Source organism: Octopus bimaculoides, chromosome 11 (genome assembly GCF_046866305.1).
Source record: "Octopus bimaculoides isolate indiv1 chromosome 11, ASM4686630v1, whole genome shotgun sequence".
NCBI classification, from domain to species: Eukaryota; Metazoa; Mollusca; class Cephalopoda; order Octopoda; family Octopodidae; genus Octopus; species Octopus bimaculoides.
The window spans coordinates 40,001,657-40,027,103 of record NC_142938.1 but is presented as its reverse complement, the minus strand read 5'-3'; the positions used below and the strand labels follow the sequence as shown (position 1 = coordinate 40,027,103).

At 35.8% G+C, this 25,447-nt stretch overlaps 1 protein-coding gene across 3 annotated transcripts in view; it reads left to right on the top strand.

Annotated features, from left to right (window-relative positions):
• Positions 1–25,447, top strand: part of LOC106883095 (transmembrane protein adipocyte-associated 1 homolog) — a 49,555-nt gene that overhangs the window by 8,053 nt on the left and 16,055 nt on the right. Inside the window, exons 1-4 of one of the 3 annotated variants that reach the window (XM_089359832.1) lie at positions 1,555–1,603; positions 14,815–14,919; positions 17,752–18,077; positions 19,186–19,318. In XM_089359832.1, coding sequence (XP_089215958.1) covers positions 17,803–18,077; positions 19,186–19,318 — 408 coding nt within the window. In that variant the 5' untranslated portion in view covers positions 1,555–1,603; positions 14,815–14,919; positions 17,752–17,802. Of the gene's footprint in view, positions 1–1,554; positions 1,604–14,814; positions 14,920–17,751; positions 18,078–19,185; positions 19,319–25,447 lie in introns of those variants that run through there. The other 2 variants (XM_089359831.1, XM_089359833.1) reach the window with 2 other exon arrangements.

Genomic DNA, 25,447 nt, shown 5'->3' with positions numbered 1-25,447 from the left:
AGTGTATATATATATGGGTAACACACACACACACACATACTAAATAAAAAAATGTAAATAAGTAAAAGTGTTTTAAAAAAGATTGTTAAATTTTCAGATTAACACCGGCACGATTTTCACTACAGTATTAGGGTTAGGGTTTTAGGGTCAGGGTTAGGGTTAGGTAGGTAATCGTGCAGGTGTTAATCTCAAGATTTATGAAAAGATTTTCCAAAAAACTCACAGTTTGTAGGGAATAAATGTTTGTCGATCATATTTGAAAAAGATGTGTGGCTATTTTTTTGTTGTTATCATGGTGAAGGACGGAGTTCGAAATAAGTTACAATTCCCGCCAATTAGAATGAGGTATGTATATGAAAATGAAACCATTAAAGTGAAAGTATCTGTCATTACAGTATCAAAATGTGATTGTTTCAGTTTTGATACTGAAATAGTTTTCTTTTACTGTCAGTGTTTCTCCTTCCTTTCTTTTTGTATTTGTTGTTGAATCGTTCGTAAAGGTTCATAAGAGAAAGTAGGAGTTGAAAGGATTTGTAAAGGTAGTAGAAAGAGGAAATTAGATTTTGTTAGGGGGGAAATGTTAATTTGTGTAGTTTTATGGATTTTATTCGTAATTAGGATTTATTTTGACTGAAAAAATGACGCTGTGACCTAACTTATTGTATTTAGAATATTAATTCCGATTCTAATTCAAGAAATTTGGAAATGTATAACATGGCGTTAGGAAGGGCATCCAGCTGTAGAAACTCTGCCAAATCAGATTGGAGCCTGGTGTAGCCATCTGGTTTCACCAGTCCTCAGTCAAATCGTCCAACCCATGCTAGCATGGAAAGTGGACGTTAAACGACGATGATGATGATGATGATGATGATATATATATATATGTATATATATATATATACATATATATAAATATATTAGTTTATTGTTATTATTCATACATATAAATATATATATATGTGTATATATGTATTTATGTATGTATATATATATATATATATATATATATACGTACAATCATACATACATACATACACACACACACACACACACACACACACACACACATATCATCACTGCAAATATTAAACTTCACACACAGTTTCCAAGAATTGGTTTCTTAGGAGACTTAATTAGTGGTAACCAAAGCAAACTTGATTTATACAAATATAAAATTGAACGACCGGAAAAAGAAATTGCAAAAAAAAAATCGCAGGGGAAAATATCCAAGGATGAAAAATCGATAAATTTCACCAATATGTTAGCCTTAAAAAAGCAGAAATAAGGTAAAAATAAATATATGTCAAAGACAAAATTCAAACCCGTTAACTAAAAGGATTTTAGCTTATGACGTAATAGGAATTTAAGAAATTTCGTTTCGTTTATTTTTATGTTTCAAATTCGGAGAAAAAAACTGCGCTTCATTTCGTAACACTGAACGGAAGCGGAAGTAGTTAATTTGTCTCTGCAACCCTCTTACTTCTCTCTCTATGTCTATATCTCCCCCTCTCATGACCTCCCACTACTTCAGTTTCAGGTCTCCGCCTACTTGTTATCGTTGTAATCACCATCTTTACTTCGTATGTCGTCTACATCGCTTCTGGTAAGTAAATACACTTTATAAATACGATCAGTAATTAGGGTACCGATATTTGTCAATGGATATGAACACGTAATCGATACCTTAATGATATAACTACTAAATTAATCGTGAGACGAAAAATAATAATTTTTTGAGAGAAGTAGACCTTAAGTTTAGGTTTCAAAACCTAAACAAACCTGCAAGGATAATGATATACGTGTGTGTGTGTGTGTGTGTGTGTGTGTGTGTGTGTGTGTGTGTGTGTGTGTGTATATATATATATATATATATATATATATGTATATAATGTGTGTGTACACATGAATGCTTTAAAAACGTATATTTTAAATATATATGTTGCTTTGTTTAAATTACTAGGAAGCTTTTTAAGATTATGAATGATTAAAATGTTTTTCATAAATTAACAATTCTTGAAAAAGAAGTTTTAGATAATAATTATTTCGACATTAAATATCTCTAAAATTTAGAATTAGTGAAATGTACCATTCAATGAGCCGCACTTATACGAGGAACAAGCTTATTCTCCGGGTTTTGTCACCGAACTTAACCAAAAATCATTTTCCATTGAATTTTGTTTTTTTCTGATAACAATTGTAGTTCATTAGAAAAAAATATATACTCACATATACTTATTTATGGGTAGAAGATTGATAAATATATTCATCACTTTCTGTTTGATGTATCTAAATATTCATTTGAGGACTTATGTTAGTTAGTCAGAAGAATGGGGTGGATGCTTTGTGGCCTCTGAAAGTTGTATTTTCGTTTCGCTTCGTTAAGGCCTTTTTAAGCGTTTCACCTCGTCTTCTCATCACATCTGATCTTTTCTCTAAATACTCTCCTCTGGTGCTGTATAAACAAGCTCAGTGTTCTTGACGTAATTTCAACTCTACATCATCTCGTATACTTCGCACATACATATTCTTCATCATTTGGAACACCAAACATTCCATGTACTTTTATATCATCATCATCATCATTATCATGTATCGTCTGCTCTCAGTAGGTCGAATAACGTGGTTAACTATGAGTGCGTACGTAGTGTATTTCCAGTTCTTTCCATGATGGCTGATAGGTACAAATATCACACAAAGCATCCCACTCGGCACCAGCGGTCCCACAAGTCTAACGCCGTTTACTGGTACTTATTTATGGGTCCCCAAAGACATAGTTGACATCAGCTGGGTTCAGTTTACAACATAGACAGCCGAAATAATTATTACAAGGTATCGCTTCTAGGTGTGTCATGCTGGCTGTGTGGTTAGAAGTTTGCTTCTCAGTCTTCTGGTTCTGGGTTCAATCCCACTGCGTGGCACCTTGGGCAAGTGGTTTTTTTTTTTATATAGCCCCGACTCGATCAAAGCCTTGTGAGTGGATTTCGTAGACAGAAACTAAAACACCGTTGTATGTGTGTGTGTACACACACACACACACACACACACACACACACACACATACATACATACATACATACATACATATATATACATATATATATGTATGTATGTATGTATGTATGTATATGTGGTGTATCTTTGTTCCATCACCACCACTTGACAATTGGTGTTTGTTTTATTTATGTCCTCGTAAATTAGAGGTTTGGCAAGAAAAACTGATAGAGTAAGTACCAGACTTAAAATATAAGAACTGCTGTTGATTTGTACAACTAAACCTTTCAATGACTGAAACAAGTAAAAGGTAAATCATAAAGTTATGCATCATAATCATCATTTTAACAGCTAGTTTTCCATGGTGCTCAGAGTTTATTGAAGTAGATTTTCCACCAATGGAAATTTTTCCTGTCACCAACCCTCACTTGTTTTCAAGCAAGTTGATATTTTCCCATTGCCAGACTTGTCTTTGCAGGATATTGGAAGGGAACGGCACAAATCGTGTGACAGTGATACTCATTTGCAACTACCACATGATGTCAAACATATACACACACTCGTATATAGATACATACATACATACATGCATATATATGACTGGCTTCCTTCAGTTTCTGTCTATGAAGTCGACTCACAAGACTTTGGTTGCCCCAGTTATATAGTAGAAGACACTTGCCCTCTGTGGGACTGAACCTCAAACCATGTGGTTGAGAAGCAAACTTCATACCATACTGTCACACCTTTGCTTACACACACACACGTTACATATGTATATATACGACAGGCTTCTTTCAGTTTCTGTCGACCAAATCTACTCACAAAGCTTTGGTTGGCCTGAGGCTGTAGAAGATGACACGTGCTGAAGTTGCTATACAGTAGGACTGAACATGGATACATGTGTTTGGGAAGCAAGCCTCTCACCACACAGCCACGTGTGTGTATATATATATATATATATATATATATATACAAAGTAAGGGATTATCCCAAAACAATTACCAGTTTGCTCTCAGTTAGATATTCAAAATATGCTATTCAACAGTTAACATAAATCCAATAAATGCAGTATATAATTATAGAATTAAAGGTAATGTTATTACTACTTCGGAGTAATCCTTATTTTTAATATTGTCAATATATATATATACACACACACGCATACATGTGTATAAATGTGTATTGTATATATGTTATATATGTAAAAATATTAGCATGTATGTGTCTATAGAATAAAGGATTCCTAGTTATAACAATAAAGTTGTATGTATGAGTGTCCATTTATTTATCCAGTTTAAGTGGCACTAGAATTCAAAGTACATAAGTATTACACATTCTTACACTTGTAGTGAATATAAGTTGAAAATTGGCAGCAATGCATTCAGATAACTTGTGTTTGGACTGTAATTCATACATAGGCTAAATATTCAACATTAATAATGGTCAGATTTGCATGTGTTTGTTGGGAGAGATATTTATATATTGCATGCCTACATGGAATGTGGGTGGTAAATAAGGATGATGATGTTTATGTCAGTCAATTGAGTAATTCATGTGTTGTGTAAGTTGTGTTATTTAATATACATGACATAGCTCTAGAAATGTAAACCTATTCCAGTTTAAGAGGTACTAGAATTATAAGTAGTTAAAGAGCGCAAATGTTATGAATACAGGTTTTATATGGCAGCAATGAAGACAATGAAAAATTATATGTTTGGATAGTAATTCATGCATAGATACACAAAAAGTTCTAATTAATAACATATTAACATAATGTGTTGATAGCAAAGATATTAACAAAGCTATTTACTGCTGAACTGAACACTAAATTGCATTTTCTATGAGATGAAATCCTTAGAGTCCTGAGATGATATTCTTTAGCAGTTAACATTGCATGGTGTTGAGTAGCAAAATAAAGCATTTTTGAGAGATCTAGGTGAGATCATTTTAAAAAGAATATTTGCAGCTGTACTCAATACCAAGCAGGATGTTGATTGCTTTAGTATATTTATTTCAGTCCAGTTAGTTTAGTGATTGCACTGAAAATTGAACTGAGAAATAGAATGTAATGGCTTAAAAGGAAACTTATTTAGCAGCAGCAGGATATTCTGAGGACAGCAAATTTTCCATCCTTGTAAATATCATCATCATTTAATATCCACTTTTCTGTGCTTGCATGCATAAGAATGAATTTGTTGAGGCAGATTTTCTATGGCCAGATGCCTTTTTTGTGACTGACCCTCACCTGTTTAAAAGCAAGATATTGTTTTCCCATAGCTAGACATGTTTTTTATGAAAAACCAGAAATGAAGAATGTCACTTCTATCATGCTCATTTACAACCATCATGTGATGTCTAGGTAAGAGTAAACACACACACACACACACACACAAGGTTTCTTTCAGTTTCGGTCTATGGGATCCACTCACAAGTTTTTAAAATCTGAATAAGCTCAGATTTTGAATTTTCTGAAAAATGCTTCAGTTTGTAATTTCATGGGATGTCACTATAGACAAACAGCGTCTATAGATTATGAAATTCTGTCTAAAAAAAAAAAAAGTGTTTCATTGACATTAATGTCAATTTCATTTCCTAATTATTTCATCTCAGCAATTATGAGTAAAATTTTGCTATAGTTAGTTGGACATAGATTAATATAATTTCTGATATGCACAATTATGTGTGATGACGATTAAAAACATAAAATTTAGATATTTAACCCTTTAGCATTTAAACTGACCCTATCCTGCCCAAATATTCTTTCTGTTTTATGTTCAAACTGGCCACATCTATCCTTTCACCCAACAATATCACTCTGAAAATAAAAAATCACATCATCAAAATTCTACAGAAAATAAAGGAATTCTGGAGCACAGGATTGCTGTGAAGATCGAATAAATAGGCGCAGGCATGGCTGTGTGGTAAGAAGCTTGCTCCCCAACTACATGGTTCCAGGTTTAGTGCCTTCTATAGTCTTGGGCCAACCAAAGTCTTGTAAGTAAATTTGGTAGACAGGAACTGAAAAAAGCCCATTGTGTATATATATATATATATATATATATATATATATATATATATATATATATATACATATATATATATAAAGGAGTAGGTAGTAACTCTATAAGATGTACCCGGTGCAAGCTATGGACACATAAGAGGTGCAGCAACATCAAAGGCAGGTTAACTAGCAAGTTAGTTTTTGTTTGTGGCAGATGTTCAGGTGCAATAAAGACTGTAAACAAACAGGAAACAGCTTCTATCTCATTCCAGGGTGAAAAACTAGAGGTAGTCGATAGCTTCCGCTATCTGGGCGACCGAGTTAGTAGTGGGGGTGGGTGAGCTGAAAGTGTAGCTGCTAGAATAAGAATAGCCTGGGCAAAGTTTAGAGAGCTCTTACCCCTGCTGGCGACAAAGGGACTCTCACTCAGAGTAAAAGGCAGACTGTATGACGCATGCGTATGAACAGCCATGCTACATGGCAGTGAAACATGGACTGTAACTGCTGAGGACATACGTAAGCTCGCAAGGAATGAAGCCAGTATGCTCCGTTGGATGTGTAATGTCAATGTGAATACCCGTCAGAGTGTAAGTATCTTGAGAGAAAAGCTGAACATTAGAAGCATCAGTTGTGGTGTGCAAGTGAGACGATTGCGCTGGTATGGACATGTGGTGAGAATGGATGAGGATAGCTGCGTGAAAAAGTGCCACACCCTAACAGTTGAGGGAGCCCGTGGAAGAGGTAGGCCCAGGAAGACCTGGGCTGAGGTGGTGAGGCAAGACCTTCATACATTGGGCCTCACCGAGGCGATGACTACTGACCGAGACCTTTGGAAATGTGCTGTGCGTGAGAAGACCCGGCAAGCCAAGTAAGATCGTTGCCAGTGCCCCTGGACTGGTTCTTGTGCGGGTGGCACATGAGATGCACCATTTTGAGCGTGGCCGTTGCCAGTACCGCCTGACTGGCTCCCGTAGGATTTTCGAGCGAGATCGTTGCCAGTGCCCCTGGACTGGCTTGTGCGGGTGGCACATAAAAGACACCATTTCGAGCGTGACCGTTTTCGTGCGGGTAACACGTAAAAGCACCCACTACACTCTCTGAGTGGTTGGTGTTAGGAAGGGCATCCAGCTGTAGAAACTCTGCCAAATTAGACTGGAGCCTGGTGTTGCCATCCGGTTTCACCAGTCCTCAGTCAAATCGTCCAACCCATGCTAGCATGGAAAGCGGACGTTAAACGATGATGATGATGATGTGTGTATGTGTGTGTGAAAAATTTAATGTTATTATTATGATTTAAGCATTGGTTAGTTTGGACAATAGATACAATGTTCTCCTGGTAATGCTGTTCCAAATATGACCATGCACTTAGGACCAGGGCATTCAGTTTTTGTGTTTAACATGCACCCCTAATTTTTAGTTTTAAAGATCTAGAAAAAGGGTATGTATTATACTTGAATAAAGATGTACAATCAGTCTATTCATTGAATGTAAATGTTTTAAAAAGTTCTTCATTAGGCACAGGGATGGCTGTGTGGTAAAAAGTTTGCTTCCCAACCACGTGGTTTTGGGTTCAGTTCCACTGCATGGCACCATAGGCAAGTGTTTTCTAGTATAGCCTTAGGCCAACCAAAGCCTTGTAAGTGGATTTGGTAGACAGAAACTGAAAGATACCTGTTATATATATATTTGGAAGGGCATCCAGCTGTAAAAACTCTGCCAAAACAGACACAGTAGCCTAAGGTAGTTTTTCTACTTGACTGGCTTCTGTCGTACCCATGCATGCATGGAAGATGGACGTTAAACAGTGATGATACATATATATATATATATATATATATATATATATATATATATATCTCATCATCATCGTTTTATGTCCACCTTTCAAGCTAGCATGGGTTTTATATATGTGTCTGTGTTTGTGTCAGTTCCCCATTACCGTTTGACAACTGGTGTTGGTGTGTTTACATCCCTATAACTTAGTTTGGCAAAAGAGAACAATAGAATAAACACCATGCTTAACAAAAAATAAGTACTGGGTTTGATTTATTTAACTAAAATATTCTTCAAGGTGGTGCCCCAGCATGGCTGTAGTCTAATGACTAAAACGAGTAAAAGATAGATTATTTATTGTGGGCATTTGTTTAACCACTCAACAAGTGACTTCATTTGTTTATGTTTTAACTTCTTGAGTTTGCCATGGAGACCCTCCATGGTGCAAATATATGATCTTCACTTATATACTGTTGTCTTCTTAGCACTGATGTACTGCAATTATGGATTGCCAGTGTTTTAATCATTCAGTGGTGGACAGGATGTGCATACAAGTGCAGACTTCTTGTATGGCTTCCACTAGCTTCTCTCTTTGACACATCATGAAATATTGGTACATGTAGCTTGACACAAACTGTTGTTATATTGAAGGTGACTTTTGTTATCCATAAGTAAATACAGCAATTGTAGGCTGAAGTCAAATGATGAAATAAATTCCAATTTAAAACAAAGCAATCTAAGTTCAAAGATTAATAACATAAACAGATCTTATGTTATATTTGAATAGTTAATTTGTTCTGAGATTTATTTAATTTATTCTTGAAATTATTTTGTTTCAAGATTATTTTAATTTGTATTTGGAAAGGTAGAGATGTGCTCATCAAACAATGTTACCTACTACTGGCACTCTGTTGGTTACAATGATGAGAATTCCAGTTGATCTGATCAACCAAACAGTCTGCTTGTGAAATTAACGTGCAAGTGGTTGAGCATTCCACAGACATGTATACCCTTAATGCAGTTCGTAGGGAGATTCAGCATGACAATGTGAGAATTTGACAATGCTGGCTCTTTGAAATATAGATACAACGTATTTTTGTCAGGTGAGTGGACTGGGGCAGTGTCAAATAAAATGTCTTGCTCAAGGACACAATGCGTCACCAAGAATTGAACTCATGACCTTAGAATTGTGAGCTGAATACCACTGAGACACGTGCCTTCAAACAATGTATAATTATCAAAAAAGGATTGTCAAGAGATTGTACATGCTCACTTGGGATTTCAAACCTCTTCTTATATACATTAAGACTTATTAAAATTATAATATCCCAGCAACTAATGATTTGTAGATGCCACAGTTTTTGTAAATGAGACAAGCTTTAAAACAAAAAGCCAAAAACAAGCCCATCCCCCACTGCTAAAAAACAACAAACCCCGAAAAATTTCCAGCTGCACGAATCTTTTAATTATACTTAGAGAGTCACCAAGATCTCTCACACTTCCACATGTTGGGGGAGGTCTTATAGATAATATTGACTGCGATAATGTTTAACTGTATATTTGAATTTGACGATGTGCATATTTATATATAGTGTATGTGAAATGACAAGACTACACCTTTCATAGAAATGTGTAAAGGAATCAGTTACAGAATATGTGTGCATATGTAGGCACTAAGGTGAATATGCATATATATGTGTGTGTGTGTGTGTACACACACACAAAAGTGTGTAAATATATAATTGCATGTTTTATCTCTTATACTCATAAAAATTTTAATCCAAGTCAAAAACATTATAATACATGGTTTTTTTTAGAAATTGTTTCTGTATCTGGTCTTGTTAGCAAGTATAATTATGTTATTGTTACATAACTTTATTAGCTATACAGAATGTATGTATGTATGTGTGTGTGTGTATATGTATATATATATATATATATATATATATATATATATATATATGTGTGTGTGTGTGTGTGTGTGTGTACAGAGAGAGAGATGCACACAGATAGTTTTCTCACTTGCCCTAAAAGTATGAAAACAATTGTTTCAAGTTAGCTGTTGAACATGTGATAGCTACTTTAACAATAACATTGTTATTACCCCCACATTCCACCTCTCCCTTTATGAATTGGTTGTTCTGCCAGCAGATCAAGGGTTACTAATAACTAATTCTACTGGTTTAGAAAATGAAATATTTTTGTTTCATTAATTGCCTATTCATTAAACACTGATAGAAGTGTCAGTATAACATTCTATACTATTCGTTATCTCCGGTTTTAGAATAGGCACATCTTATCCCTCCCTGCTTGTTAATCAAAAGTTAAAGGGGTTGGTGTCAGCAAGAGGGTCCAGCTGTAAAATACTGCTTCAATATTGGAACCATGATGAGTATGGGCACAGCTGTGGCTGTGTGGTAAGAAGCTTGCTTCCCAACCACATGGTTCCAGGTTCGGTCCCATTGCGTGGCATCTTGGGCAAGTTTCTTCTACTATAGCCTTGGGATGACCAAAACCTTGAGAGTGAAAACTGAAAGATGCTCATCATATATATATATATATATATATATATATATATATATATCCGTGTGTCCCAACACTTGCTTGACAATCATTGTTGCTGTGTTTATGTCCCCGTAACTTGGTGTTTCGGCAAAAAGAGACCGATGGAATAAGTACTAGGCTTTAAAAAGAAATAAGTACAGGGGTCGATTCATTTGACTAAATACCCTTTGAGGCGGTGCTCTTGGATGGCTGCAGTCAAATGACTGAAACCAGTAAAAAATAATTTTAAAAAAAAGTATGGTTAAAAATGAAGACTGTCAAGGTCTTCTGCAAGACTAAACCCTGCTTTACTTAGGTGATGGCCTTTAAATATTTGTTGTGGTTATTAATCTCGTTCAACATTTCATGCTGAGTGTTAGTCAGTACATTTGTATATAATGTGTGATGTTGCTCTTTAGTTCCAGGTCAGCTTTAATCAAACCTCCCCTGTGGCAGGCAGCCAACAGCTTATATGATATCTTTGACCTGGAGTGGTTAATTGTGTAGAGTGCAGTGTTGCCTCTGGACATGATTGTACTCTCTTCACTCCCCATTTTGTTACAACTATAGATTTGATTTTGTGTAATGTGTGCAGTATGTTACTTGGGCAGCATTCTCATGATCATTCAACTATATTGTACCCACTTATAGTTTGGTGAACTGGGTCATTGAAAGTTTTGTTATGGACACAGTACCAAAGTAGTGATGGTATAATAAACTGCCAATTTTTACATTAGGCATCTGATACTCTTTCACCCAATGAAATATAAGTACACAGATCTATAAAAGGCCATCTACTGCTAGTAATTGTTTAAAATTTTGGCAGAAGCCCAATGGTTTTGAGGGAAGATGTTAGTTGATTACATCAGCCTCTGTGCTCAATTGGTACTTTTTGGACTTTGAGAAGATGAAGGGCAAAGTTAGATTTGAACTCAGAATTTAAAGAGCATTTGCCTGACATGCTAATGATTTTACCAACTCACTGCCTTATCCTCTGCTAATAATAAAAATATCTACTAGTGTAGCAATATAGCATGGCTTATTAATAATTTGGGGTCATTTTATAAGTATTTTGTCTTGCTGGAAAATTTTGCCCCATGAGGGGATATCACTTATGACCTATGCTGTCGAAAACCTTATACCATTATGTGAGTTTTGTCTAATTTCATACTTGTTTACATGTTAATAAGCAGTCTTTAAGATGGTGAGCTAGCAGAATTTTAAGCATGCTGGGCAAAATGCTTAGCAGCATTTTGTTTGTATTTATGTTCTGAGTTCAAATTCTGCTGAGGTCGACTACATTTCATCCTTTCAGGGTCGATAAAATACATACCAGTTCAGTACTGGGGTTGATGTAATTGATTTTACTCCTCCCCTTAAGTTGCTGGCCTCCTGCCAAAATTTGAAATCAATAAGTAGTCTTCTGCAGTTTACTCTTGGCATCTTTGGAAGGAAGAGAAAGCAGGTTGATTAATATGCCCCTCTTGAGGCCTAATTTCATTGTGAGACAAATTATATATGGATTTGGCAGTGGATATTGATTTAAGAATAAAAGTAGTTACACAGAGCAGTTGGGATAGATACAGCTAACATTAGTTTATTATGGTGTCTTTGTAGATAACAGAAAGAGGGATGGTAACTTGTATTGTTTGCAGTATGGTTCTTAATACTTGGACATTATTTGATAGTATCAGTGATGTGTGGCATCAATGGAGTGTGTGATACTGAAATTGTGATCATTACTCAGTAGATCATAAAAATAATTTTCCATATCATCATTTGTAAATGTTTAATACCAAACCTAGATATTGTGTGGACTAAGATTTTTGTTGACTGGACATTGGTTTATAATCTTAGCTGATTAGGTTAAATCTCTTAATTTGGACAGTGAATATTGTGATGTTTGCTTTAGTGTAGCTGCTAGCACAGCTATATATTTTACAGTAGACCTGACATTCAAATATTGTTGGTGATGTTACAACATTTTCCCATCTTCTATGTTAGATATTAACACACACACATTGGACATTATTATATGAGCATATAAGATATCCTTGGGATAATGTCCCTGGCCTCATCTGCTGATAGCTGTACTTACACTGTTTTTATCGCTTGCCTGTTTAGTTCAGTTTCTCCTGCTTATCTTTTTAAAACCTGATACTGGTTTTAAATCTCATAAGCACTTGACACATCCAGTCGATAGTAATTTAACCCCACAGCATTTCTCTATCTCAGTCAGTCTGTTTAAATAATCATCATCATCATTTCAACATATTCTTTTCTATGCTTGCATGGATCACACAGAATTTGTTGAAGCAGATGCCAAGCAAAATATATATAAATATATTTAGAGAAAGATAGTCAGGGTCTGATGAGACATGTAAAGCTAAACGCTTTATGGACGCGAAACCCTGGGTAACCCTATGAACTGGCCATAACTATCTTTCTCTAAATACTCTACTGCTTTATAACTTAGATTGTACTTCTTTTGGATTTATGTTTTACTGACGATATATATATATAAAAGAAAGTAAGATGACAAAGGAATAAATGATTATGTGTATATACAGGGTGTGATGAATAAACTGTTGTCTAAATTACACAAAAATGAAAATAACACTGACATCTCATTTTAACGGATATATTTACCAAAATTACATAAAAATATCTTGAAATTCTAAAGAGTAAATTTATTTAATAAAATTGCCATTGACTTCAACCATGGCCTCCAGACGACTTTGGAATCTCCTGCAACTCTTCTGGACGTTTTCCTTGTTTAAGGTGGTGAATGCTGCCATAATTCTTACCTTCAGTTCATCTTTGGTGTTAGAAGTTTTGTTGGTCTCTCACTCAACTGTGCCCTGCACATAATAATTGAAGGGGTTGCAGTCTGGGGAGTTAGGTGGCCAGATGTTAGGGGTGATGTGGTTGCAGAAATTGTCTGACAGCCTTGACTGTGTTCTCCTACTTGTGTGGCATGGTACAGAGCCCTGTTGCCAAACATAGGGTCTTCCAGCAGCCACCCTTTTGACTTGGGGCAGCACTACCTCCTTCAGGCCTCTGTGTTGAGTTTGAGGCCATGTTGGAAGATGAATGGAGGAATAACGTTGCCATCACTAGTGATCACTCCAAACACTATGATGTTGACTGGATGTTTATCACACTTGGTACATCTCCTCAGATTGACATCCAAGCAATCTGAAATGTTCATATTGGAGCTTCCAGTGCCTTACATGCATGCATATGCCTTATCTTACATGCATGCACGTGTGTATGCATTTGGGATGCAACCTGTAGTTCTGTTTCATTCATTCAACATTGGAGTGTCTATTAACTAACTTTGAAAGTTAAAGTAGTCATATTTTCTATGAATTCAGCTTATTGGTTCAGTGCAGCAAAAAGGATGTATTAGTGAATTGAAACTCCGAAAAAGGAGTGGTTAGTTGAGCTTTTGACTATAATGTTTTGAGCCATCATTGGGATGTTTCATATGATGCACATATATTTTCCAACTTGCTAAAGATAATTCATTATTGTGTTGAACTGTTTATATGATTTAAAAGAGTGATTATGTTTTGATGGAGGGACTTGTGTAAATTGAATAGCATGACTTTTGGGGATTTTATTTACAGACATATATGCACATATATGTAATACGCTCACTTTTGTTGATTGCATATTTTCTTTAATATTAAAGAAAACATTGATATTATGATTAAGTTACAAGTTTAATGTTGAATTTTCCTGGATACATTTCAGGAAAAGTTAACATACAGGTATGGCTGTGTGGATAGGTGTAGCTGTGTAGTAAGAAGCTTGCTTCCCAACCATATTGTTCTGGGTTCAGTTCCACTTCATGGAACCTCAGGCAGGTTTTTTTTTAGTATAGTGTCAGGCCAACTAAAGCTTTGTGAGTGGATTCAGAAGGTAGAAACTGAAAGAAACTTGTCGTGTGTGTGTGTGTGTGTTGGTCTCTGTGTTTGTCCCCCGCCACTGCTTGACAACTGGTGTTGGTGTATTTACATCTGCATAACTTAGTGGTTCAGCAAAGAGACTGATAAAATAAGTATTAGGCTTAAAGAGAAAGTTCTGGGGTTGATTTGATTGACTAAAACACTTCAAAGCGATGCCCCAGTGTGGTTGCAGTCAAATGACAAACAAGCAAAAGATGAAATATAATTAAACTTGTTAACTAGACATTGTCTAATACTTTACACATACTACACTCATTTTAAGCCTTTCGTTATTATACTTCTGTCAAATTATGCTTTTGTTTAAAATAATTTTGCAATGAATGATTTGGTAAAATAACTATTCAGTGTTAAATTGATATTTGGAACATAAATAATTTTGTAATGAATGACTTAGTAAAATAAATTGGTCAATATTGTTATATTTGGGTGTGGTCATAGTTTTCTTTTTTCCAGTTAACCACATGCACTTGGTCTTCGCTTCAGCTTGATCTTCACTTCAGCTTTGTTATTATATTATTATTTTTATTTTAGTGTCCATTGTCTGAAATCTTTCATCACACAACCTGTGACCTCTCCAGCAACTCTCCATCCCATGTGTCTCCTCCTGTGCTGTTTAGTCCATTCTGTCTTTCTATGGTGTGTATCCTTATCTGTGCATGCATTTGCATCTGTGTCTACGTACTTGTCTATGTGTTTGGTATGTGTATTTTGTGTGCAATAAAGAAGGGTAAAGACCCCATTTGGTCATGAATGACCATGAGATTGCACCTAGAAAGTTCCCCTCTGAGGCACAAGTCTAGATATGGTTGTTTATGGAAGACCAACAGTTGCCCATGCATACCAGCCTTCCCTTTCCATGCCACCAATGTTATCCAAGGGCTGATACAGTTTGACCCCAGTGACATCGCAACTCATTTCTACAGATGAGTGAACTGGAACGTGAAATAAAATGTCTTGCTCAAAAACACAGTACACAGCCTGGTCCAGAAATCGAACTCATTACCTCATGATTGTGAGCCCAATGCTCTAATGACTGAGCCTTGTGATATTAAGCTGATATTTGGGACAGAAATAAACATGAAATTTTAATGGAAGATTTTGATTCAGATCACTTTAAAACATGAAGTTTATATCAAAGAACCAGGTGAAGTGACAGGTGGGTTGGTGTAAAAAATGTTAACTAGACATTGTCTAGTTACATATACCTTTAGCGGCTATTGTCTGAGACAATATTGCCTGCTGTTTTTTGATATAGCAACACTGGTAAATATTTAGCTTGAAGATAAGTGGAACACAAATGATTTTCAGTGCAGTTTTCCCTTCCTGTTGTTATCCTTTTCAGTCTGTAACACATATTAACAATGAATTCTACCAGTGGTGCAATGGTAGAATTTATTGAGCATATAATGAGAAAGTTTCTTAGGGAAATATAGATGATGCTGATACCAGTTGATGTTTCTTATGAGGCAGGTATCAGGTGGTGACTCTTTCTACTCTATTCCTGTTAATGTGTCAGAAGATAGATATGACCTCTTAATTTTGACTATTTGGTCATTGTTAATGAGACCCTTCTTGGTATTGGAAAGCAAAGTTTTCATTACTCCCTATCAGGAATCTCAACATAGCTTTTCTAGAATTACTCTTTATTATTGCTGTTGCCATTTTCATTTACATACCCACAAACATATGTAATCTTGCACACATTCCTCTAATGCATGGACATCATAACTTTTGGTTATGCCTGTTCCAGTTGAGCTATGCTGGGGCCTCATACTTCTATGAAAAATGGTGTTGATTTCTTAAAGAATATCTCACTGCATCATGTATATCTGATATAGTGTCAGGTCAACCAAAAATTCACAAGTTAAATTTCATAGACGGAAATTGTGCAGAAACCTGTCACCTATATAGGCTATGATGGCAGAAATGGCAGTGAGTTGAACTAAAAAAAAACTATGCAATATTCAGTTATGTCCTTTTAATGCTCAGGTCATATTTACTTGCCCCTCTCCTAAGGTTAATAATTCAAGTCCCAGACAAAATATTAAGCCTTCTCAGTAATAAAACCCTTGAAGGTACTGTGGCAACATGGCTGCAGTCTAACATCTGAAATTGGTAAAAGAATGAAAAATGAAAATATGAACATCATAATATCACATTTCAAATAACCACAATGCCTTGGATTATTTGAAATGTGAAGTTTTGATGTACATGCTTTTCCCATGAATATTTCTTATGCAACTTCAGTCAAAAATTGGAAGTTTGAATTGAATTATTTGTTTGACTTGCTAGGACCTTAAGTCTCTTACATCAAAGTGTTTGCCACCAACGTTTTCTATTGGTGTTTGGCTGTGACAATAGTCCAACATTTCAAGAACATTGATTAACTGATCCTAGCCAATATACAGGTAGATAGATGGACAATTGCACATGGAATTAAACAACCACAGATAAAAATAAAGTATGAAATATTTGACTGGGAATTGCTTTTGCTTCTATGAGTATTATACATGAGCATTGACATTTAATCTGGTATGATATAGATAGCTGGAGTAATTGATAACACTGACATAACTAAACACATTTTCCCACTTCACGTCTAACATCCAATCAGCAACCAATTTCCTATCTCCCACCTCACAGCTAACTTCCAAACACCAAGCAATTAGGTGCGACTGATTTGTCATGTTTGTTTCCTTGATTGATTAATTTGTCTCATTCCTGATGTCTTAGAAGCTAGGAAATGCACTTGTTTTCATTACTAATTATTAAGCCAAAGAAATTTAATCATATAAAAAAAAAATTATTGCTTTATTTTTCAAGATGTTTCTTTTCAACCATGTTATTTGCTTATTAAGTATGCAACCCGGGACAGTTCAACATATATGCTCTATTCCACATATCATCACAGAAGGTGGACATAAAATAAAACCAGCTACCCACACAAGAAGAAATGGAATAGAAATTTCAGTTATGTAAAATGAAATCAGTTAAACGAAATGGAGTTATATAGTTCTATGGCAATACACTTTCAGATTTTGTTAGTTCTATTAGTCATGAAGTGCATACTGTTTTTTTTTTCTCTTTTACTGGTTTCTTTCATTGGTTTTTGGTCATGCTGGGGTACTGATCTCTAAAATATTGTCAATTACATTGACCTTGGAAAGATGAAATGTAATGTGGCTTTCAGTAATATTTTAACTCAGAATGTAAAAGAATTTCACAAAGTACCACAGTATATTTTGTTTGATGCTCTACTGATTCTATCATCCACCTGATACAAAAACCCACAGAATTTCATTGTCAAAAGCTATTTTTGTTTGCATTCATTATTTGTGTATTACTGGATTAAATATTTCTTTTGTATTATATTAGAGAATGATGTGAGTGAGTGTACATCAAATATAAATTTATTTTAAAAGAAAATTTTAATTGATATATAATTTTTTTTTTTTAAACTTCTTTTAGGGGGCAATGAGTTGAAAGAAGTTGTAGCTGCACACATACTGCAGTACAAAGATGGGTGACGCAAAGAAATTTGACAGTTTCAATGTGCATATGATGGCCAAGGCAACAGCTACATCACACGTATTCTTCTCCAACAGTCCACTGAAATATCTAGATAGTACCAATGCTACAATGACTTCCACGGTTGTAACAACAGGAGCAATGACCACACTGACGACATCAACAACTGATGCTCACACAACTCCCAATTTTGAGCCCTTTGCTAACACAACTTTCCAAGAAGAACCATTTTGCTTACAAGTCCTTTACAAAGATATAAAGGAGAGGTTAGGAAGTGTAAACATTTATATCATTGTGTTCAGTATTTTTAAATGCCATATACATTGTTCCATTTTATTTCATAACAATTTGCTTGATATTCTACTTCAAAACTGTGTCATATTAGTAATTGTTGTTGCTGTGATTAAATAACCTTTTCACCTGTATTCAAGTAGACTTAGACACATGACATCAAGCTGATCCAGTACTTGGAAACATTTTGGGAGACCATGCATATTAGATAATGATGATGATTCAATTGTGTCTAAGCTTATGCAGTTAGTATTTGCAGTGGTAGCAGTGTTGCTGCTATTTTTAGTTCCAAGTTAGTCCTGATCCAGCAAACCTGTGATACAAGGCATTCCAGTCCTCACCATTCTGTCTCTTACTTAGACACAATCTATGTAGGACTAGACCATCCAATATATCCCTTGTTTTTTTCTTTTTTTTAAGACATGTTGAGAGTAATTTCTTACATACTGTACTGTTATAATTTATAGTTGTAGGGTTTCAATGACGTAATAGTATTGTCATACTATACTCTACTTGAATAGATCTATGGGAGAGAGATTGCCACTTAAAAATTTGGCAGCTGCTCAATAGATTTTGAAACTAAAGTGGATTTGGTTGAGGCATAAGATCCTTGATATCTGATATTTTATTACAGGTAGTTGGCAATGCAGAATGGTAATGATATATTTTGTGTGACACTAACACTGTATTGTGATCAGCTTGCTCTCTATTTCATATCAGATACTGGTATTTGTTATATTTAGCTTAGTCTGGGATTAAATATATTGATCTTTACCTTGCATAGAATTTCAATGTTTTTATCCATTTGCTCACAGATCCCATGGATACATTGAAATCTTACATAAAATAAAGTTTACATGTTCAAACACAGTCAAGGCATATGATTGAGCAGACTTGTGATTTAATGACAGAATCATAAGAATTAGATAAAAGCAACAGAATAGACTTTAATGATTGTGGTTTTTCATGAATAAATCTACTCCGACTATGTTTGTAATGACATTAATATTAGCTCTGACTCAGCCTAAATAATGCTACATATTTGCTTTTGTTTGCTTGATCTATTTTTAATTTATTTTTCAGGGTTCGAATTTGGGATTTGATAATTTTAATCCCAAATGTATTATTTTTAATCTTCCTTTTCTTCCGGTCCAGAAATGCTATTGTCAAATTACGGAATAAAAATAGTCCAATATTTCTAGTCTTTTATGCTTTGGTAAGTACCTTGTATTTTCCAGTTTGTTGTCAAAATCTAGTTATTCCTGTTTATATTTGATACACTTTGTTTAAAACAAAGGTCAGTCAGAAAATCCGAGCACTGAATCTGTTTACTGTGTTTGTATAGCAATGAAGACAGGAGATGGACTCTGTGCTAGTTAATTGAGAAAGAAGTTGTGTGTATGTTCATGTGTGTGTGTATACAAGAGAGTGAGAGAGAGAGAGAAAGAGAGAGAGAGACTTGTTGCTTGGTACATGGAAACTGTAGTATGTCGGATGATGTAAAATATGTTGTGAGTTGGTAGATATATACTAAAGAACACTTGGTATGAGTTTGTTGGATCACAAATGAATTGGTTAATTGGTTTATGCCGCATGAATAACATTATTCTTTGGTTTATAGAAATTATTTAATGTGAAGGTGAACATTAATGTTAGTGTATAACATGACAACCTGAATATTTCAGGGTTATTGTTCCATTACCTGTACAATTAAGCATTCATTTCATCACAAACCATGCTTCACCATGAGTTGGTTGTACTCAGTTTTTTACTGGATAGGTGAAGTGGGTTTTAATCATCAGCCAACAACTGATTGTATTCTTTTACTTTGATGTTACAAACCAGATGTCACAAACCAGATGTCACAACTACCACTCTTCACCTCGCCTTTAAATGAAGGCTTGTATTATTGTCATTACATCACACAGGGTAAATAATCCTGATTTATTAGGACTACACAAATACTATATATATAGTGTTTATGTATGCGTGTTGCACCAAGCTCAATCTGGTCTGGCAAAGTTTCTACAGCTGGATGCCCTTCCTAACACCAACCACTCCGAGAGTGTAGTGGGTGCTTTTTATGTGCCACTGACATGAAGGCCAGTCAGGCGGTTCTGGTTTGTTTACACTTGCCTCAATAGGTCTTCACAACCAAAGTTCATTGTCCAATAAATGAGGAGTACTCATAAGTGGCCCAGTTACTCCCCACATTCAGATGTGCCTTTAACATTCCACTGGCACGAGTGCCAATCAGGTGGTACTGTCGTCAGCAATTTTGATTTCACTTGCCTCAACAGGTCTTCACAAACAAAGTATATTGTCCAATGAATGAGGGGCATTCATAAATGGGCTGGTTACACCCACTGACACTCATTTGGCTTGCTGGGTCTTCTCAAGCACAGCATATCTCCAAAGGTCCCGGTCACTAGTCATTGCCTTGGTAAGGCCCAATGTTCGAAGGTCGTGCTTCACCACCTCATTCTAGGTTTTCCTGGGTCTACCTCTTCCACAGATTCCCTCAACTACTAGGGTGTGACACTTTTTCACACAGCTGTCCTCATTCATTCGCAACACCTGACCATACCAGCACAGTCGTCTCTCTTGCACACCACATCTGATGCTTCTTAAATCTAACTTTTCTCTCAGGGTGCTTACACTCTGTCGTGTATGCACACTGACATTACACATCCATCGGAGTATACTGGCTTCATTCCTTGCAAACTTACATATGTCCTCAGCAGTCACAGCCCATATTTCACTGCCATGTAGCATGGCAGTTCGTACACATGCGTAATATAGTCTACCTTTTACTCTGAGCGAGAGGCCCTTTGTTACCCGCAGAGGTAGGAGCTCTCTGAACTTTGCCCAGGCTATTCTTATTCTAGCAGCTACAGTTTTAGAGCATCTACCCCTGCTACTGACTTGGTCACCTAGGTAACGGAAGCTATCAACTACTTGTAGTTTTTCTCCCTGGAATGTGACGGAAACTGTTCTCTGCACATTTTCAGTGTTTATTGACCCTGAGCATTTGCCACATACAAAAACTATTTTCCCAGTTAGCCTTCCTTTGGTGTTGCTGCACCTCTTATGTGTCAATAGCTTACACTGGGTACATCTTATAGAGTTTCTACTTATGCCTCTTCTACAGATCAAGTAGGGCCATCTACCTGAAGGGATTTGTGATTTGTCTGCCTTCCTACTTATTAAGACTTTGGTTTTAGCTAAGTTGACTCTAAAGCCCTTCAATTCTAATCCTTGCTTCCACACCTGAAACTTTTCCTCTAGTTCTGATAGTGACTCAGCAATTAGAGCAAGGTCATCAACATAGAGGAGCTCCCATCCTGTCTTGAATTCCTCTGTTATTGCCGAGTGGACTATGATGAATAAGAGGGGACTGAGGACAGATCCTTGGTGGACCCCTACCTCTACTCAGAATTCTTCACTGTACTTGTTGCCAACCCTCACCTTACTGACAGCATCCTTGTACATGGCTTGCACAGCTCTCACTGACCATTCATCTATCCCTAGTTTCCTCATTGACCACCAGATAAGGTATTGGGGGACCCTGTCAAAGGCTTTCTCCATATCAACAAAAGCCAGGTACAGAGGTTTATCTTTGGCTAGGTATTTCTCCTGCAGCTGTCTTACCAGAAATATAGCATCAGTGGTGCTTTTCCCTGGCATGAACCCAAACTATCTCATTTAAACTGACTCTCTCCCTAATTAGTTGGGCTATGACTCTCTCCGTGACCTTCATTACCTGATCCAACAACTTGATACCTCTGTAGTTATTTGTATCTAAAGCATTGTCTTTACCTTTGTAGTAGTTGACTATGGTGCTGCTACACCAGTCATTGGGTATGACTCCTTCATGTATCACCTGGTTAACTATACGGGTGACTAGGCTATAACCAACACTGCCAGATATTTTGAGCATCTCTGCAGTGATTCCAGATGGGCCAGGGGCCTTCCCTGTCTTCATACTCTTAATTGTTTTATCTATTATGGTACTGTCAACTCGGATAGCTGGTCCCTCTGTTGAGTCGACATTCGGCAGACTCTCTTTCTCCCATTCATTCTCTTTATTGAGCAATTTATCGTAATGGCATCTCCAGACCTCTTTCTTTGCAGCCTCATTTAGTGCAAGCGTACCATCATCCATGCAAACACATTTCTCTCCTATGACATCACAATTCTCTCTCACACACTGTCTTGCAACACGAAATACCTCAAGTCTTTGGGTGTCATGGCGCAGAACATTGACAAATTTTCTCTTATCTGCTTCCCCTCTGGCTAATTAAACCTGTCTGCTAGCTTTCTTTCTGGCAGTCTGATACAATTCCCTGCTACCACCGTTCTTCCAGTCCTTCCAAGCTTGTTTCTAATTCTACTGGGTTTTTTTTATAATGAAATATAACTATAACTGACACTGTGTTGGTTACAACCACAAGGGTTCCAGTTGATCTGATCAACAGAACAATCTGCTCATGAAGTTAATGTACAAGTGGCCGAGCACTCCACAGATACATGTACCCTTAATGTAGTTCTCAGGAAGATTCAGCATGACACAAAATGTGACAAGGCTGGCCCTTTGATATACAAGTACTACTCATTTTTTGCCAGCTGAGTGGATTGGAGCAACATAAAATAAGGTGTCTTGCTCAATGACACAACATGTTACTGGGAATTGAACTCATGAGCTTACAGTCATGATCCAAATAGCTTAACCATTAAGCCACGTGCCTTCACTAATAATATTTAGTGAAATAAATTTTATTAGTAATTGTATTAAAAAAAATTAAAATATTTTGTGTATTGTAAAAGTATAAGCAATTTATTGCATATACATCTTAACAACAAGATCTTCTATGGACCCTGGTTGAGAACCACTGTTCTACAAGAGATGTTCTGGTTTATGAGACAAGACTGTGTAAGAGACAGTCAAGACATAGTGTGTGAGAAGTATGAATGGATAATGACCCACTTATACTTATTGATTCTGGACAGAAAGAGGCATGGAAATGCTTCTATTATTAAATATGGGTTATTAAATATGGAGCATGCATGCAAGAAAGAGAGTTTTCCTATTGTGCATGTGATAAAGGGACCAATCATTTTAATCAACAGTAGTATGACAGATTAAACAATTAAAATCATGAAGACAGGTAAAGTCCCTGGTCCATCAGAAACTGCTGTCAAGATGTTTAAAATATCTGGCTGAATGAGATAAGTATAGTTAATCAAGTTGTACTGGAAGATATCATGCCTAATGGCTGGTGCAACTGCATTACAACTAGCTGTTATGATGATAAAGGAGGATGCCTTCGAAAGAAGTAATTATCAGATATCAGATTACTGGACCAGATCATGAAAATTACAGGAAGAGAGTGAGCCTAGATTAGATGTAGTAGGGTTTTGTGCTCACTTATGTAGTAAGGAATCTGTAGACGTTTTTAACCAAAAGTAAGCCATAGTATTTGGTAATCATTGAACTAGAGGAAGCCTTCAACAAGGTCCTTCACTCCCTGATCTGATGGTCACTATGGAAGCTAGGAGTAGACAACTGGCTGGTGAAAGCCATTCAAACTATGTACAGGGATGCTGTTAGTAAGGTGAGAGTTAGTAGTGAATACAGCAATGAATTCAGTGTGCAGGTTAGAGTATAATAGGGTTTGTTTCTCAATCCCCTCCTATTCATCATTTTCTTCCAAGCCATAACAGGAATTTAAGACTGGTTATCCAAGGGCATGCCACTATGATGATAATCTTGCTCTTAGAGTTTAATTTGTAGTAGAATTAGAGGAAGACAGACATTATAATATATATATGTGTGTGTGTATATATATATATAAATATATATATATATATGTATATGTATGTATATATATATATATATATAAAATAGAAATATGTTACAAAAAGAAAATAGAAACTACACTTGGAAATGAAAGGGGAAAGTAAGAAGATAAATAAGTGAAATCAAAGAAAGTAAGGGCTTTTTATGAAAAGTAACGATAGATATATACAATTAGATGCACTGAGGTAGGAATAAAAGTAATAAAAGTCATTTTTGTGAATTGTTGAAGAGATTCAAAAGCATACCGGTTTCGTAAAATTACTGATCACCACTTTGAATGCACACCGATTACCGAACGGTGTTGGGTCTACTAGTCTCTGAGTATATATACATATATATATATATATATATATATCTGCCTACTCCTAGCTGAGTATCATCATCATCATCGTTTAACGTCCGCTTTCCATGCTAGCATGGGTTAGACGATTTGACTGAGGACTGGTGAAACCAGATGGCTACACCAGGCTCCAATCTGATTTGGCAGAGTTTCTACAGCTGGATGCCCTTCCTAACGCCAACCACTCAGAGAGTGTAGTGGGTACTTTTATGTGTCACCCGCACGAAGGCCAGTCAGGTGGCACTGGCAACGGCCACGCTCAAAATGGTGTATTTATACTTAGCTAGGAGTAGGCAAATAAGAAAGAAGAAAGCAAAGGACCACTGATGAGGTCACAGAAGTGTGACGAAAGAACTCTGGCCGAAATACGATGAATGTAAAATAAAGCTGAAGCAAATTAACACCAAATATATAGTGTGTGTGTGTTTTTATTGGCTAAACTGGCAACATGACCATCCCCAAATACAACAATATATATATATATATATATATATATATATATAGGGAGAATTAACAAAAAACGAAGACAGGTGGTGTAGAAAACAAACAGATAGATAAAGTTAGATAAGGCAGGTTTATGGGATTACTTTAACTTTATATAATATACTGCTGTATAACTTATAGTGTGCTTCTTTTTCGGATTTATGTTTTACTGCCAATATCTATCTATCTATCTATTGTGATGATGCACATACACACATAAACACAAACATACATACACATATGCACAAATATACAAGTATACACTCACAAAAAGTTTATTTTGCTTTACACCTCTAACTGAGCTGTCTTTTACAATATTCATAGTAGAACAGCACCTAGTTCATGAACACCTACATGTTATTCATGAACATTGAGGCCTCTTTTCAGATTACATGTCTTATTAAGCCAGTCTAATGTTCTGTAATGTTGAAACATTCTGTTTTGCTATTCAATCTGGTGACAGTTAATAAGGTAGCAAGTAGGAAATATATTTAACTTAAATATTTTTTACAGGATAACATGTTTTATTTAACTAGGATTTCAAATTTCTTATCCCCCTTGAATATTTGGTCCCTTGTAATTTCAATATTAGAATATCTTAAATTCATAAATTCAAATTTTTACAATTTTTTCACTAAAGTCTAACATTTTATGTATTTCAG